Source organism: Spathaspora passalidarum (assembly GCF_000223485.1).
Source record: "Spathaspora passalidarum NRRL Y-27907 unplaced genomic scaffold SPAPAscaffold_1, whole genome shotgun sequence".
NCBI classification, from domain to species: domain Eukaryota; kingdom Fungi; phylum Ascomycota; class Pichiomycetes; order Serinales; family Debaryomycetaceae; genus Spathaspora; species Spathaspora passalidarum.
This window is the reverse complement of record NW_006767425.1, coordinates 1,234,166-1,251,887: the sequence shown is the minus strand read 5'-3', so window position 1 is coordinate 1,251,887 and position 17,722 is coordinate 1,234,166. Positions and strand designations below refer to the sequence as shown.

At 37.6% G+C, this 17,722-nt stretch overlaps 8 protein-coding genes across 8 annotated transcripts; 6 read left to right on the top strand and 2 right to left on the bottom strand. All coding sequences in view use genetic code 12, as the record gives it.

Annotated features, from left to right (window-relative positions):
- Positions 1 to 1,073: 1,073 nt before the first annotated feature.
- SPAPADRAFT_48240 (uncharacterized protein) lies at positions 1,074 to 2,324 on the top strand (the record flags this gene model as incomplete). The annotated part of the gene is made up of 1 exon (XM_007372563.1): positions 1,074 to 2,324. The coding sequence occupies one exon, from the start codon at positions 1,074 to 1,076 to the stop codon at positions 2,322 to 2,324; it is 1,251 nt and encodes a 416-aa protein (XP_007372625.1).
- A 986-nt stretch (positions 2,325 to 3,310) lies between these two features.
- Positions 3,311 to 4,396, bottom strand: SWD2 (WD-repeat containing protein; the record flags this gene model as incomplete). Its single annotated transcript, XM_007372562.1, has 1 exon — positions 3,311 to 4,396. The coding sequence occupies one exon, from the start codon at positions 4,394 to 4,396 to the stop codon at positions 3,311 to 3,313; it is 1,086 nt and encodes a 361-aa protein (XP_007372624.1).
- Positions 4,397 to 5,974: 1,578 nt separating this feature from the next.
- BBC1 (Bbc1p) lies at positions 5,975 to 7,629 on the top strand (the record flags this gene model as incomplete). Its single annotated transcript, XM_007372561.1, has 1 exon — positions 5,975 to 7,629. A coding segment is annotated over one exon (1,511 nt), but the record flags the coding sequence as incomplete, so codon positions are not given.
- A 1,935-nt stretch (positions 7,630 to 9,564) lies between these two features.
- Positions 9,565 to 12,105, top strand: IST2 (Ist2p; the record flags this gene model as incomplete). The annotated part of the gene is made up of 1 exon (XM_007372560.1): positions 9,565 to 12,105. The coding sequence occupies one exon, from the start codon at positions 9,565 to 9,567 to the stop codon at positions 12,103 to 12,105; it is 2,541 nt and encodes an 846-aa protein (XP_007372622.1).
- An 83-nt stretch (positions 12,106 to 12,188) lies between these two features.
- Positions 12,189 to 12,929, bottom strand: SPAPADRAFT_133045 (uncharacterized protein; the record flags this gene model as incomplete). Its single annotated transcript, XM_007372559.1, has 1 exon — positions 12,189 to 12,929. One exon carries the CDS (start codon positions 12,927 to 12,929, stop codon positions 12,189 to 12,191), a length of 741 nt encoding a protein of 246 aa, XP_007372621.1.
- Positions 12,930 to 13,355: 426 nt separating this feature from the next.
- Positions 13,356 to 14,413, top strand: LHP1 (Lhp1p; the record flags this gene model as incomplete). Its single annotated transcript, XM_007372558.1, has 1 exon — positions 13,356 to 14,413. One exon carries the CDS (start codon positions 13,380 to 13,382, stop codon positions 14,241 to 14,243), a length of 864 nt encoding a protein of 287 aa, XP_007372620.1.
- Positions 14,414 to 14,535: 122 nt separating this feature from the next.
- On the top strand, positions 14,536 to 15,455 carry SPAPADRAFT_58407 (uncharacterized protein; the record flags this gene model as incomplete). Its single annotated transcript, XM_007372557.1, has 1 exon — positions 14,536 to 15,455. The coding sequence occupies one exon, from the start codon at positions 14,791 to 14,793 to the stop codon at positions 15,367 to 15,369; it is 579 nt and encodes a 192-aa protein (XP_007372619.1).
- A 125-nt stretch (positions 15,456 to 15,580) lies between these two features.
- On the top strand, positions 15,581 to 17,639 carry SPAPADRAFT_58406 (DNA-directed DNA polymerase alpha subunit; the record flags this gene model as incomplete). The annotated part of the gene is made up of 1 exon (XM_007372556.1): positions 15,581 to 17,639. A coding segment is annotated over one exon (1,778 nt), but the record flags the coding sequence as incomplete, so codon positions are not given.
- Positions 17,640 to 17,722: the final 83 nt, after the last annotated feature.

Sequence of the window (17,722 nt, the reverse complement as noted above, 5' to 3'; positions counted from 1 at the left end):
TAACATTATTATAATGAATTGCATAAAAATAAAGAAGGAAATGCTTTTTAAGTTAACAATTTACTTTCTGTGGACAAGCTATCCGTACAAACACGAGAATCAATTAATCAGAAGATACTTTTATTACTTCTAAAAGACTAGATTTCATCTGATTTCTTTGAAGTCTTTCTGGCCTTCAAATGATAACCATCAATTGGAATATTTCTTAATTTCAGACCAAAGTAGTAATTCAGTATCACTAGAAGAAGCATCACAAAATCGAGCAGAGGAACCAAGTTCACGTTTTGCTGGAAACCTAGGATTTTGATGGAAATAACGGATAAGCAACCGGAAATATTGATTGGCATCGATCTCAAAATTATTCTTCTTATCAAAGTACTTCTTTTCGAGCTTTTGATCAACCATAATCATTATGTCCCGGAACAGCTTGAGAAGGTAGAAATGCAGTTTGCAGAAATTGGAACAAAACTTGCTTTGAAAGCCATATATGCTTCAATATAATTCTCCACAGATATTTATACAAATCCTAGTTGATCATCCTTGGGAATACAGCTCTATAAATCAGCAATTTTACGCCCGAGTTCGTTATACAAATTGACATTAAAAAGAAATATATAAGCACAATCAATCCATTGGAACCCCCTCTTTTAAATCGTTCGGTTCCCTTTTTTTTGCAACTTGTAGAGAAGTTTCAATTCATCCTCAAAATTACATGATGTAAATTGCCTCCACAATGTATATAGCATCCATTTACATTGAAAATGCATCTGCAAATCATAAAGTTTGACAAACCTCTCTGGATCATCTAAAGTATGGATTATATAAATATCGAAAAATACCGGAGGTGTCTTACTATTGTAAAGACTAGACCTAAGATCTGATTGCATGATGAACTTAAAAACATTGATCAAACGTCTCTTGGTTCTGCTGTAATATGTCCTCGGATTGCTTCCGGTGTTCTCGAAGAAGTTACATTTGCCATATTTCTTCACTAAATTTAAACAAATTCTCATGTAAAAAAAAAATAAAAAATTATTCATTTATCTGCACTTTTTATTCACTAGTGGTGGGGTATGACAAAATATGTAATTGAAAATGGTTTAAGAAAAGTAAAACCGTACTATCTAACTTATAAGACTCCAGTTAAACTCCGATGGTGTGGAAGGACATTGACCAAAATTTTTCAAACAGACTTTGGGGAGAGAGAAGAGGATATCGTCAGTGATATCAAGAATAATCACCTCTATATCCTCAGCAATGTTGGCCGAGCAGGTGGCCCTACAGAAATTAAAGGGTGGGATTTACTTCAACTGAGACAAGTCGATGGAAAAGACGTCATCTATCACCAAAAACACAAGCATGAGCCCAGCGTACCTTGGGTACATGAGTCCATAGGCATTGCAATCATTTATCAAGATTCAGATTTGGTTGTGGTGAATAAACCAGCAGGAATTCCGACTCATGCAACAGGTAGTTATATGTACAATAGTGTTGTTGAAATTTTAAAGGAGCAACTAGGTACAGATTCTATTTGGCCATGTCATAGATTAGACAAGGTAACTTCAGGTGTGCTAATTCTAGCGAAATCTAAAGAGGCAACATGCAAAATGCTGAAGCTTATTCAAGAAAAAAAGACCAGTACTGAAAAAAAATATCTTGCAAGAGTGAAGGGCAAATTTCCCGAAGGTGAATATGTTTTCAATTGTCCCGTATTTCTGGTTAACGTAAACGGAGGATACTTGCAGCCACCAAATCTGCATCAACTACAAGCCAATTCAACAACAATATTTACGCGTTTATCATACAATGACGATCTAGACCAAAGTATTGTTCTATGTAAACCTATAACAGGCAAATTTCACCAGATTCGTATCCATCTTCGGAACTTGGGATATCCAATTGCTAATGACTTTTTATATAATCCTGAATCAGAAAGTTCGAATGAAATAATTAAAGCCAAGAATCAACTAGAACTTGAATTGTACCAACAATTGTTTAGAAAATATCCCAAGTTTGAACAATTGCATCAGCTAGACAAATACTCCCGAACTGATGACGAGATTGTAGATCTTTTGGAAGCCATCAACTGGGACAATGACAACACTATCAAAGAAGCTTTGCAGATACTAAAGAATAGACAAGCTAAGAAGGTTGATGAGGATAAAAATTCCGAGCAGAGGTGCACCACTTGTAACCGAAAGCTCTTCAATGTGGACAAGGCAGTGAACCCCATAATATGGCTCCATGCACTAAGCTATTCTCTTGCGGACGACAAGAATAGTTACAAGTTTGAAACAGAATATCCCCAATGGAGTCATTTATAAACTTACAAAATCAATTAGCTTCATCTTCTGTATTTTGGACGGGAGTCTGACTTAAGCATACCTGGTTTGTAGAAAGGAAGCTTGATGGGTCTTATTGGTTCATTTTCTGGACGGAAGACATTTGTAAAACTCACTTCTTTCGTTATATTTGGTTTCACAAGTTTAAAGTTAAAACTTTCTCGACTATTCTTGTCCAATTCAGACCAAAGCACTCTATTAGTAAGAATCGCATCTATTGCTTTTGTGATTCCATTTTTAAAAGCTTGTCTTTGAACGGCATTCACAGGAACCTTGTATACATTGAATAAATATGTTCCTGCCAACCTATCTATATCTTGACTATTGACAATTTTCTTTTCTTGAGTCGCCTGAACGTATATTTTTCTAATCATCTTCCTGATCGAAGTTCTTCCAAATGCAGTTTCCATAAGCAGTCCCTTTTTTGAGAAAAAGTCTTCATTTCTATACTTTCCCTTATATTGGGATGCAGCAGATGCGAGCTGAGCATTGTTATAATCGGCCAATTTCCGAGTTGCATATATGAATGCAACGTTGGATTTCCTGAATAAGGACACGAAATGTTGGGAAGGAAAGAAATGAAGTGACATGAACTCTGTGTTCACTATAGGCCTGCATGTCCTGGAAAATTTAAAGCCCGGGTAATATATTGCAGCATCAACCCCTTTTATGTCTCTTGGTTTGCTTGGAAGCATGTTTATATGAGTTTTCTGACGTTTATAGAAATCAGTTGCGTCCTTGTACTTGGGACTATAGTTGGCAAAGCTCAGCTTACTGATACTTTTAGGGTCCGCACTAAATGTTTTGGTTGGAGCAATTAGCTTAACTGCTGTTGTTTTCGCTGTACATCTCCTATTCAAGAAGAGTTTCAAGTAGCTATTACTCATTTATGTTATTATGCCTATCTATATACTATAAAATATTGTTACAATTAATTTTTTTGATTCGCAAGTTCGCGCGCATTTCGTTTACCCACTTGGCAGCCAAAGAGTCACGGTTGTATCTGCTGTTGCAAAAGTCAACAACTTTGGATTGAACGCTAAGATTTTTGGAATCCCGGTCGTACTATTCAACTTAGTAATCGAATTGGTGAGTATTACTGGATCCGTTGGTGCACCTTTAGCAGATTTCAAATTGCTGATATCAAAAATGTGGACAACAGACTTAGGACTACCTGCGAGAACAAATTTCCCACACGGTGAGAAAGTGCAACATCCAGTGTATGGATACTTAAACGACATCCACTTATTAGGAGTTGGGCTGGCTAATTGAATTATTGCTTGTACATGACCCAGGAACGAGTCAACAATATAATGTTGGCATGAATCGGTTGAAATTAATATATGTTTCCCATTGTTGGAAAATTCTATGCTATTCCAAAGTTGTCCTTGTAAAGTTGGTATTTCCACTTGTAAAAATGGTCCCTTGTCGAAGCTTTTTAAATCATAGATGCTCAATATTCCCGTTGAAGATTCAGCACCAGGATATTTCCCAATTGCAAAAACAACACCTTGCGGGTCAAATCCAACCACGGAATTTTGTCCAACTTCAATATTTCCTGTTGGAGATGAACTTTTCAAGTCCCATAATTTTACAGTTCCGTCAAAACTCGAACTTATAAATGTGTCATGAATCGGGTTCACTTCAATTGAACTAACTTGTCGTTTGTGACCTTTGAAATATCGTAAGTATTGATTATTTGATAGCGAAAGGTATCTTATGGCATGCTCATTTTCCTGTGGTTCGGTTGGTGTTGATGCGTACAAACAATTTAAATCCGAATGGGTAAACCTAGCAGAATGCGCGCCATATTTCTGAGATTGTATATCTCCCTTATGTACACCTTTATGACAGTCGTATAGTTGAATAGATTTGTCAATTCCCGAAGAAATCAAGTATTGCCCAGAGTCATCGAAATCAAGTGAAGAGATTGTAGCACCTTGATGGTAATCAAACAATTTTGCTGGTCTACAAGACGCTAGAACTTTCTCAGTCACTTGAACTGTAGATGATGACGACGCTATAAACTTCGAATTGACTGCATTTACAGACATTAAAGAATCTCTTTCCTTGGTTTCTGAGGAATTAGTTGTAGAAAATTTCCCCTATAAAAAACAATAGAAAGTAAACACGACGGCGAACTGCGCGCGGAGGTCAAGGGAAAAATTCCAGGTTTCCCCTTATTTCATTTCTCCCTCATTTTTGCCGATCCATTTGACACAGTTCAAACTTAGATTTCAATTGAAACCAGACAGACATGTCACACAGCGTTCCATTCAAAGTCAAGGCAATCTTTGATTATAAATCAGATTATGAGGATGATTTACCATTTGATGTTGGCCAGATCATAACCGTCACCACCATTGAGAATGATGAATGGTACACTGGGGAATATGATGGCAAAAGTGGAATGTTTCCCAAGAACTTTGTGGAATTGTTACCAATTCCAGAAGTACCCATCTCCAATAGACCTGTGAAGGCAGCTGAACCATTGAAAGTTGACATTGCTAAACCTGTTGAACCTGAAGCACTGCTGCCAACGGTTGAGCCGATTTCTCCGGTTGCCCAAAGAAAAGCTAGTTTATCTGGTTCATCATCAATTCCAATGCCCCAGGCATCGAAACAGCCTGATCCATATAGTATCAAGAAGCAATTCATAGCTACAAACACTTCTCACTATGTGCCAAAGGTTGAACCTCGAGACGAATCGCTTTTGGTCCATCACGCCATTCACGATGATAAGACCAAGGGTGAAGTAGTCAAAGCAGATGAACATGAAGAAGAAGAAGCTGAAGAGGAGGGTCCAAAACTTACTTTGAAGGAGCGTATTGCTTTGCTCCAGAAGAAGCAACAAGAAGAAGCTGAACGAGAGGCCGCTGCTTTGAAAAAGAAGGAAGAAAGAAAGAAGAAACAGGCTGAAGACAGAGAAAAGGCTAAGCAATTGAAGGAGCAACAGAGTGGTGAAAGTGAAATATCTACTCAACCAGCTCCTTTGTCGACACATGGAACCGGTGAGTCGGTTACAAAACGTCATTCGATAACTGAACTGATTCATAGGAACGAACAACAAGAAATTGAAGAACATATTGATCACGTGGAACAACAAGACATTGTAAAGGAACAGGAAGAGGAAGATGAGCAAAGTGAAGAACAAGAAAAAGAGCAGGAACAAGATGAAGATGACGATGAAGAAGAAGAAGAAGAGGAAGAGGAAGAAGATGATGAAGAACTTAAACGTAGAAGATTGGTAGAAAGAATGGCCAAGATTTCTGGAGGTAGAAATATGTTTGGTATGATGGGAATGCCAACTCCATTTGGCGCTCCTGCTCCTGAAGCTGCTGCTCCTAAACAGAAGAAGAAGACCAAAATTCAAGAACCCCCTAAAACAGAAGAACAACCTCAAGTTCCTCCTGTAGTTCCAGCTGTCCATCCACCACCTGAGCCTGAACGTGCCTTCCCTCAAGAAACTTCATCTATGGCTGAGGATGATGAACCATCCCCTTCCGAAGCCGAAAATGAAGTAATCACCGCAAATGAATTGGAAAACCAGGAACTTCCTGAAAAAGTAAATGTTTCAGATAGTGGAATTGAAGAAGACCAACAAGACAAAGCTTTCAAATTGCATAAACATACAGCAATGGAAACTGAAGGAACTGGATATGATGCTGATATTGATTTGTCTGATATATCAAAACCAAATGAAGCTACAATTGTGCGTCCACCTAGCCCAGCAAAGAGTATAGATGCTACCGATGTAGATGCTGAAGAGCTTGAATCCCGTGAAACATTAGAGGATAAGACGCAACCTGATTCTGTTCCGCCATTTCCAACCACATCAGTACCACCACCGGTCCCAGTTCTGGAAAGACCCCCACCACCACCAGTTCCGATTCCGGTTCCTGAGAGAGCTCTTCCACCACCGGTTCCAAGTTCAGAAAGACCACCCCCACCACCAGTTCCAGTTGCAGAAAGAGCTGCACCACCACCAATCCCAGTAGGTATCCCACCAATACCAGCAGCAGCACCACCAGTTCCAGGAGCAGCACCACCAGTTCCAGGAGCAGCACCACCAGTTCCAGGAGCAGCACCTCCAATACCAGGAGCAGCTCCTCCAGTTCCCCCAACTGGTGATTTTGCATATGAAGACGAAGATTCATCTAGTTCCGATGAAGAGGGAAATGCTTCATTAACTGAAGTAGCACATCCTCACGATCAACCATTACGTTCTCAAACACTCGGTGTTCCACCTGTTCCCCCTCCAAGCAATATCCCACCAATAATTCCACCAGTTCCTAGAAGAGCAAATACCGAAGCAATCCCTCAACTTGCAAAGGCCCCAAGTGGATTGGATGCCAGATCATCATTAGATTCTTCGCGCAATAGAGCATTGAAGGGGTCCAATACAGATTTAGGTCAAACACAGGCTGAGGCTTGTCATCAACAAATTGAAAATGAGCTTGCTAATCTTCAATCCAGTTCAAATTGGTGGGTTCGCGGAGAATTACCTGATTGTCTTTCTTCTAAAATTGGTCTGGAATTGATTTTCGAAATTGATTCTAATACTGTTGCAAAGCGTGGGAAACGGACTATCGAGTACAAGGATTACTATATTTTGTTTTATGATTTATCACAATTGGTATTTGAACTAGCATTTGAGACTCAAGATCCAAAAGGCACAATTCTTTTGGTTAACTATTTTGTGAAACCGGTTCCAATCATTCGTAAAGACTTGCTTGACAGGTATCATAAACAATTTGGTGGTGCTATTGTCAGCAGAGCTTCTCAGTTTTTAGGTACCAAGATAAATGATGATTTAGTTAATCAGGTTTTTGACGACGTCAATGCCAATAAGCTGTTAATCCCAGTCATTGGTAACAAGAGCTATGGTGTTACCGTTTACAAGAACTTTAACAATTCCAATGTATCCAAACTTGATGATATCAGAGCAGGTGATATTCTTTGGGTCAAGAACGGCAAGTTTACTACTCACAAAGGTATTATGGGTGGTAAATCAATTACCTTGGGAGATGGTCCCGAAAACATTTACTCGGCAATTATTTACGAGTATGATTCTAAGAAGGACAAATTCAAAGTGTTTGAAAGAGATGGATCTGGTCAAATCAAAAAGGAAAATTACAAGATTGGTGAATTCAAGAGTGGTAGAATTAGAGTGTTCAGACCAGTCGGAAGAGATTATGTCGATTGGTGAATGTTTGTAAATTTATGATCTTTTTGTTAAATATATTCTATTTGTTAAAATTAAAATTTAATATACATATCTATCTATACAAGCACGTACAAACTTTTAGACCAGAACTAAATGATACTAGACTTCCGCATACTCCACAAAACCTTAATCGTCAAAAAATGGGACAAAAAAACCTATAAAAAAGGGGGACAAAAATAAAAAGATACTTACCCACTATTGCCATGTAATTTTAAGATACGAGGGACATACACATAAGGAAGAAATCACCTCTATCGCTTTTTTTAATAAACACTTTTTTTCCATTCTTTCTTTTTTTTCCAAAGCTGAAGAAGAAATAAAAAAATACTAAAAAAACAACTGGAAATTGAATCTATGGTGGGATCACAACTCTCTGTTCAAAAAAAGTAAAAAAAACCAAACAAAAAACATAAGGAATCATGTGGAAACATTGATAGTAAAAATTAGGATAATACGGTGGATTAATTGAATTAAAATCGTTCATGTGGATCATGCAAAGAATTAAAATTTCAAAAAAAATATGGGATGTGGTCAAAGGAATCAAAGGACTGGGGAAACACCTATAAAAAATACCTACCTATAGGGGACATTTTCAATATTGATCTTCTCTGTAACATACACTAGAAATACATTGTAAGTACTGTAGTTATTCATGGGGTTTTGGTTGTAAAAAATCATCTCATAAGGAAAGGGGTGTGCGGATTTGATAGGGACAAATATGGAGCCAAACTTCAAAGGACAAAAAGAAATCATTCGTATAGAAATTCCGACGGGGATTATAAAGCTTGCAAAATAAAGCAAAAAAAACACTTAACATCGAATATCGGGGAAATGGATTTCGGGACAATATTATTTAAAGTAGCGCCTATAAATTATGTAGTCTAACATGTAGTGGGAAGCTCTTGGGTCAATGTGGGACATCTAGCTGTAGCTGTCATTACGGTCGCTAAATTATCTGTATATTTGTATATAAGGAAGTGGCGTGTGGGGGGGATCTACCGGGACATGGAATCTTCAAGGAACGGTAAGTTGGATCTGCAAGAAGTCTAGTTATCACTTTCGAATCAACTCTGGTCTAAAAGTTATACATGATTGTATAAGGTTAGTATATCAGCTGTGTAAGAGAAGGAAAAGAACATTGTAGTAAAAAATTAACGCCAGCAAACTTCTCCTCTATTTATATGCGCACCAGACACAAAAAAGAAAAAAGTATGACTCCTTGCATAACACAAAAGGGATTGATCATACATTTTTAAAACAACGTCTCGCCACCAATCACGTGCTTGGGGTGTATACGGACATTTGACGGGAAAGCTCTCTTAAACTTTCTTTAATACTTTATTGAATTGCCTCTGCGGGTTTATTATAGTGGTATAACACGGACACGAGGCAGAAAGGAAAAATAGTTACATGATATAACAGTGTATAGTGTTTTTCATCGCACCACAGTCAGTGTTTCTCAAATGGAGGGACTGCAATTTTAGTGCACAATTTGCAACAAATTTTAAAGTATCAGTTTGCACCAAAAATTTAAATACGGATAGAAACTACTACTTAAAAGATTGACATGGCAACCAATACAACAGACACATGCATACCAATCAAATTTGGTTGGGTTGTAGAATTTCTTATATATTAACGGGGGTCATAGTCTTCCTGTGGGGTAATATAGCCAAAGTGATTCAGTCTCTCCCCATATCACTAGGTGCAACGTCCAATTTCAACTAAACAGATTTTCATGTGTTCTAGAAGCCCAGAACTCTCATTCATGTAGAACACCTAATTTCCCACATGTCAGCTCTTGTGAAACGAATATGAAATTTTATTGTTAAGTCCGTCGCCCCAATTGGGAAATTTCCCATCATTTTTTTCCCAACCTGCATATACCACACAGCTAGTCACTACCATACATTGTCACACCAGGGTTAACAATATAAGTTCTCGTTATTTCACCGTTAAACTCTTTACCCCCTTTTTTAGGTACTTGCAACGACTATGACTTTGGCAATTCAGGAACTCAATCCTGATTTCTACTTATCAATCGATTATCCCCAAGAGAATGGGATTCCTACATCGGCGGCTAAAGCGCAATTAACCAAATTGGTTGAAACCTTGTACGCCGATGGCTTTGCAGCACAAATTCGTCCTGGTGATGCTTCTCACTTACTTGTCTTTATCAAACTTTTATCCAGTAAATGTATTGACGAGATTGAAAAGGACTTGGTTAAGAGTTTTGAATTTGGAGTTACTGCCAAGGATGACGTGTACAGCGCCCGATTAAGGGTAATCAACAAGTATTTGAGAACACGTAAATCAATTGGCGGTTGTGGAATTACTCCCAATGCTGGTGAATGGAAGTTTGTCAATGATATTGTCCCAATAACTTCAGCATTCGACGATTCAACCTTAATTGAAGATTTAAAATCAAGTTTTACTGAGCTGCCAGTTTTGACAACCAATAGAATCAAGAACCAGTATGGTATTAAAATTGCCCTTTATTTTGAGTATTTTAAGTTTTATATGCTTTGGTTGGTTTCCCTCTCTGTGATTGGACTTGTGTCTTACTTCAAAGTGAAGAAAACTTACCTGTTGGCATATACTTTGGTTAATTTGCTCTGGGGTACTTTGTTTATCACATTTTGGAATAGAAAACAATCCTTTTTAGTCAATTTTTGGGGTGTTCAAAATTGTCATTTGGTTGAAGAACATTATTCCGAATTGGCGGAATTAAACTCAAGACATGAACCTAAAAATGATCCAGCTCCTCAAGAGAGCAGACGTTATGTTTTATTCCTCAAGCAATTGGCTTTTGTTCCAATTGCCCTTGGATTTACTGCAGTTTTGGTTAGTTACCAGTTGAGTTGTTTTGTGATTGAAATCTTTTTGACTGATGTTTATGACGGTCCAGGCAAATCTTTATTGACTTTGTTGCCTACAATTTTGATTAGTGTGTTTGTTCCTATTTTGACTATTGTTTACAATTTGGTTATTGCCCAAGTCATTAAGTGGGAAAATCATGATAATTCATACAGTCGTAATAACTCAGTATTGATTAAGACTTTTGTGTTGAACTTCTTGACTAGTTATGTTCCACTTATCATTACCTCATTTATTTATTTGCCATTTGCTCACTTGATTCAACCACATTTGGGAGACATTAAATCGACAATTAGTACTTATGTTACCAAGGACAGATTTTATTACAAATATTTGATTATGTTGAAGAAGCAAGAAGATTTCAAGATGAACCAAAACAGATTGAATGCCCAATTCTTTTACTTTATTGTCACCAACCAAGTTATTCAATTCATTCTCAAGTATTTCCTTCCATTGATTCTTGCTAAACTTACAGATTTAGTTGAGACTAAGTTGCTTAAGAAGGAAAAGTTTGAACCCAAGGACGAACCAACTGAAGCTGTTTGGTTACATAACATTCGTTCATCGTTAAAACGTCCTGTGTATGATGTCAATGACGATTTCAGATCTCTTATTTTGCAGTATGGGTATCTTATCATGTTTGGTCCCGTGTGGCCCTTGGCTCCTTTAGTTTGTCTTATTTTCAATTTGATTATTTTCAGAGTTGACCAATTCAAACTAGCCAATGCTAAGTATTTCAAGCCACCTTTACCTAGCAGATCTGATTCTATCCACCCATGGAACAAGTCCTTGTTCTTTTTAACCTGGGTTGCTTCTGTCATTTCCCCAGTGGTTACTGCCTTTTATCGTCATGGCACCCAGCCACCAAAAACACTCGGACAATTGGCTTTGAAGAATGCTAGTGTCAATGTATCTTCTTTCCTTAAGCTTATGTTGTTGATGTTTACTACTGAACACGGATTTTTGATTTTGAGTTATACCTTGTACAGATTGTCTGATTTGTTCAAGAGTGATATTGAATGGCAAAACGATTTCGGCAGTAACGATCTTAAATTAAGACTTGAATATTATAAAGACAAGGAAAAGCCAAATATCGTCATGATTAATGATGTAGGCTGGGAAGGTTTTACCGTTGAAAATACTTTGGGTCTTGCTGCCCCTAGTGACACTGACGCTGCAATTGAAAAGATTGATACACCCAAGGGAGGATATCTGACATCAGCTCAAGCCAATATTACTCAAGCTGCTTCCCGTGTAGAAGAGAAGACCAAGGAAATCGAACAACTTCCAGACACTGTTCCAGTTCCGGTTCCAGCTGTAGTAGATGATAAGGTGGAAGATATTAGTACTGAACCTATTGTTATTGGAAGTAAGGAAGCATTGGATAAAATCAAGGACTCAACTGATGAAATAATCTCCACAAAGAACTCAGAAGGTGATTTACAATATTCAACTATTGACAGTAATGCTCATGCAGAAGTCACTAAGGTTTTCCCAAGAGAAGATGTGTCTACCAGTACATCATCAAATCAAGCTCCTAGTATTACCTCTAGTTCTGAAGTATCAAGAAGTGATAGCATGAACAGTAGCAGCAGAGATAGTAGAGATAAGGGCAAGAAAAGATCAGGATTAAAGAAGATTTTCAAATCTAAGAAGTAAACCTGGCTAGACTTTATATATAGTTCCTCTTTTTTTTTTGTATTTGAAATTTAACTATGAAACAATTTCTATATGATAAAGGTTTAGGCAGCATTTCTAGGTGGTCTGGCTCCAAAGATCGAGCTTCCAACTCTGACACTAGTACTTCCTTGTTTGATAGCTTGTTCGAAATCATTACTCATACCCATACTCAACTCAAGATCCAATTGATACTTCTTATCAAGGATCTCCTTCACTTCAACCAACTTCTTGAAATCTTGATTTTCACCTGATTCCGAGGTGGATTCCAGAAAGGAGCCAATGGTCATTAACCCAATCAACTTCAACTTCTTACATTCATCAGAAAGTAAATACTTGACAGTTTCTTCAAGGTCATCCAAAACTTCGCTGTTGTATCCTGACTTTTGTTCTTCACAGGATGTATTGATTTGAAGGAAAACTTTGATTTCAGAACCACCCACTTTTTCTCTAGTGTTGTCCAACTGTTTACACTTTTTTAAAGAATCAATTGTTTCTACCGCGTATAAACTTTCAACATGCTTGGCCAAGTCCTTGGCCTTACCTGATTGCAAACCACCAATGAAATGCCATTTGATATCCTTGGGTAATTCCTGCGACTTGGCAATCAATTCTTGCACGTAATTTTCTCCAAAATGACGCACACCAGCATCATAAAGCGCCTTTATATCTGAAGATGGCTTAATTTTAGACACCGCTACAAGGTTAACTTTAGGGTTTAGTTGGTTGATTTTGTCAATTATGGCACGGTAGTTTTCAGACAATTCAGACTTTCTGGCTTCTGTTGCTTCAGTGAATGTTGACATTGTTCTAAGGATTGAATACACTGGGATCTTCTTTAAAGGTTTGCAAACCAAGCTAAGGTGCATTAGTTAACTTTGGGGTTGGAAATATCAATGACTGATTTCCATGTGCGTGCCCTGGCAAAAAATGACCCAAACTAAGTACTGCGAATTCACTAGGGCTTTTGGGAAAGTGACACAAACCTAGTCAATAACAAGAGCTAGTCAGTTGGATGACCTGAAAACTTATATAACCATTATAAGAGGTCCTCTAATCCTAATATAATGAAATCCAAGAGTTAGGGCTGGATCTAACTAGCTGTCTTGCAAAAAAAATCCAGTCACATTATCCACGTGATAGGGTATCCTGCATACAATATGACCATCGCTCTTGCGACATCAATACAATTTTTTTTCAGTATGGCTTCTCTCATAGTTTAAGTATTATACAACTGCAAAAGTATTAGCTCCAGCATGTCAGATTTTGTTTATCAAGGTGAAGATTTCGACGAAAAGGTTAGAAAGCAAGTCGAATTCTATTTTTCCGATAGTAACTTGCAAACAGACAAGTTTTTATGGAAGATATATCAAGCCAATGAAGGTTGGGTTGAATTAAAGACCATTTTAACCTTTGGTAGAATGAGACAATACCGTCCTGAAGAAAAAGTCATTGCTGCCTTGAAGGAATCTAGTCAATTGGTTCTCTCTGAATCTGGAGATATGATCAAGAGAAAGGAACCAGTTAAGGATCTTGATGAAATCAAAAACACCAGAAAGAAGAACACCATTCACATTGAAGGTTTTCCTAAGGATGCTACACAAGAAGACTTGGAATCTTGGTTCCAAGAAAAGATTGTTGTTTCTTTACCAAAGGAACAAGGTATTTCTTCCTTGCGTCGTATCAAGAGTAGAGCCAAGAAGGAATTCTTTGGTGTTGTTGACGTTGAATTAAAGACCTTGGAAGATGCCGAATACTTGTTGAACGAAGTTGAATTAGCCTATCCTCAAGGTATTGTCACTGCAACTGAAGAAGAAGACAAGAAGAACCTTTTAAAGAAGATGTCATTGTTAAGATTCCAAGAAATGAGAGAAAGTGCCAAACGTTTTGGTGTCAATGAAGTTACCAAGAGACGTAACAGCTTCAATGATAACCAAAAGGGAAAGAAGTTTGGTAAGAACTTCAAAGGTAAGAGAGAACCAAGAGAAACCACCGAAGAAACCAAACTTGAAAAGGTTGTTGAATCTGAACCAGCTGCTGAAGCTGAAAAGGTTGCAGAAAAGACTTCAGAAGAAGCTATTGCCAAGGAAGAATCCAAGCCTGCTGAACCAGAAGCTTAAGTGCAATAATTCATGTTGTAATGTTGGAGTGATGCTACCAGTTGTCCAAGATATTTTGACCCACGAAAAGACTAAAGTTATCATTAATTTTTATGTACTTTTATAATTATAATCACCATATATATATCGGCATCTAAATAGGCAAAGGTAAACATTTGGGATGAAATCTGCGGTAATTTTTGATAGTAAAATTTGATCATTTTTCTAGTTCTTCTCTTATTTTGTTACCAACATTATATATTTACAAACATAACTTGGTATTCCCCTATATTTTGCAACAAAGTCACTCAACATTCTCTCGAGAAATCGATGAAATTATTGGAAATACTCCGCTTATTAAACCAAGGTGCATTGGCTGTGAGCCGGTAATTTGCGTTAATTTTTCTTGCTGCATTTCTTCATCCGAAAGAAGAAAGTTAACGCGTGGGGTAAAGAACATACAATCCCCCCCCCCCCCTTTGTCCCACATACTAAAGCGAACCGAACTTGAAATATCGGCTAAAACCAGAAATTATTTCATTCCATAGAAGTTGTTGCTCTGGGAAATATGTCGCGAAAGGGACTTGTAAGCTTGATCGTCTTAGGTTTGTGTGTTAGTGCACTCTACGAAACGACAAATGTGCCGCTCCCACCGGAGTTAGAGAAAGGTGGGTCATTCCAATTCCTCACAGTATTGTCCCTTGTGGTGACAATAATATATATAACCCTCAGCCAAATCACTAGTTCTAATTGGAATGTAAAGTACATCTATCCATTAGCTAGCAACTTGGAATTCCAAGTGACGGTGGGGTACTGGTCATTGAAACTTTTAGGGTTCAAGAACTACGAGCGTAGTCTTTGGTTGGATATTAAACTTCATGCCATACCCTATTTGTACCTCCTTGTTCTTGATAGCCATCTGAGAGGAAGCGTCAGGACCTCGGTAATGATAACAGTAGCATTTATGCTTGTTTGGTGGACCTATATTGAAAGTATTGTCTACTTGAATCGGAATGATGGTGTGACTTCATTTCCATACGGAATGTTGAATAATAGGACGTTCATTGGGAGGTTTGTTTGGTTTATTGGATTCACATCTCTAAGTTGTTTAAATTACGTTGTTTTGGGAATAAGAAATTGCTTTTAGAGACTGATTTTATTTAAGACAATTCTACAAGTTAGTAGTTATATTATCACTTTGACATTCTTTGTATTATACATAAATAAAACAAAATATTTGGATTATTAGAGCATACACTAGAAGATTTCAAGAAAGTCTGGTAGCGCACGCATTTTATTTTCCACGCGTTTATTTCAACGCGTGTTTTTAGTATCAACGTTTCTCTCACCAAAACATTGCAAGAAGTAAGCGATAGCCAATTACTACCACCATGAGTATTGAAACATTCAAGAAACAACTTGTTGATACTTTTGGTCCAAGTACTTCTTCCTTAAATGAAGAAGAACTTGAAAAATTAAAGAATTTACTGGAAATCTACAATGCTCCAGTTGATGAATTGTATTTACAATGGGAATCATTCAATGTTGCCGAAGTTCAAGAGGATTTGGATTTGAATATGGAAAATTTAGTCAGGTTCCATGAATTCTTACAAACTAAACTCAGTCAAAAGCTGACTCCCTCGTCAGGCAAAACCAGAGATATTCATTCCAACAGAAAACCGTTAATGAGAAAGCCAATAAATGCTGCTAATCCAAGCACACCCAACATCAAGAAAAGAAAATTGGACCAATCTAGTCCTGATATTAGAACTCCTATTGAATCATCTCCAGGAGATTTTGCCACTGCCAATAACACATTTGTATCGCCTGCACCTGCTATAGTTGTAGCCGCCAAACCATCTCATAGTTTATTGGAAACTTTAAACCCTACTGTTGATGAAATTGAAGGAGACTTGGGTGAAGCTGAAGAGAAAAGATTTAGGCTTACTACAAACTTTGATGGTTCCAAATACAAGTTCCGTACTATGCAGATGAAGTTGTTAGAAGGCGCAGATGTGTTGGATGATCAAATCGATACCATGATGGGGATTTACCAAGACGCCAATAAAAGTTCCGATACTCAATTTGGAAACCCATGTTTAAGTTCACAATTTGAAATCTTGTGTTGCGGTAGAATTGTTCCTGATTCTCCTCTTTACGACAAGGAGAATGTTGCGTTGAATAGTACTTCGTTGTATCTTGAAACTTCCAGAGTTCAAGGTATCGGTCAAAGAGTTCCTTTAGATCTTTCAAAGCTCAGTTCATATTCGTTCTTTAGTGGTCAAATTGTTATCTTGAAAGGTAGAAACCCTTCTGGAAGGACCTTTATCGTGGATGAAGTTTTGGAATTGCCGCAGCTAGGTGTCCCACTTTCTAGTTCTGACGAAATCAAAGAAATTCAAGAATTACAGGGTAAGCAAGGGTTGAAAGTATTAGTCGCATCTGGTCCTTTCTCTAACCTGCAAACATTGAATTACGACAGGCTAAACAATCTTGTGGAGTTAATCAATACCAAGATTTTTCCAAATGTTGTTATTCTCAATGGCCCTTTCCTTGATATAACCAATAAATCAGTCGAAGAAGGAGAATTTGACATTGCCAACGACAAGCAACAACCAAGAAATCTCGATGAGGTGTTCAAATTTATAATCACTCCAATTTTAAAAAAGATCGATCAACGTATTCAAGTTGTATTATACCCTTCGGTAAAAGATACTTGTATAAAGCACTGTTCCTATCCTCAAGACATATTTGATAGAAAAAAGTTTGGATTACCCAAGAATATCAAGGTGTTCCCTAACCCATCTAGTTTCTCCATAAATGAAGTATTGATTGGGAACTCCAATTTAGACGTTTTCAGAGATCTTAGAGATGTTACCAAGGACAATGGAACTAATTCAGTATTGAATAATCGTTTTGAAAGAATTGTCAGTCATTTAATTGACCAGAGACGTTACTACCCGTTATTCCCTGGTGCTATAAAGTCACAACCAGGTTCAGCTGATATGACGAAATTATTAGGTGGGGCCAGTGGAGAATACTTAAGTCAGACCGGGATAGGTGGGTCGTGTTTAGAGGTTCCATACTTGGGATTAACTGAAATTGGGGATGTATTACCTGATATTTTAGTGTTACCTTCTGAATTAAAGTACTTTGCTAAACTCGTCAAGGGTGTTTTAGTTATAAATCCAGGGTTATTCATAAGGCCAAATAGAGACCCCAGCAAGCAAGAGGGGAGTTATGCCGTGGTGCATATCCAACCACCGGAATCGTCAAACTTGGAAGCGGCTGAAGACAACCTGGGGATGTTTTTCCACAGTATTTACAACCGATCTCGCGTAGATATTTTTTCTAGTTGAGTTTTATAGATAATTTGATCTATTATTCTTTTGTACACCACCAAAGGGTAGTAGTAGCAACCACATGATAGTAGCTAAGCAAATGCTACGACCTATAGGTTGTAGAATCGTATACAATACATCAAGATTATTTCGATCCAA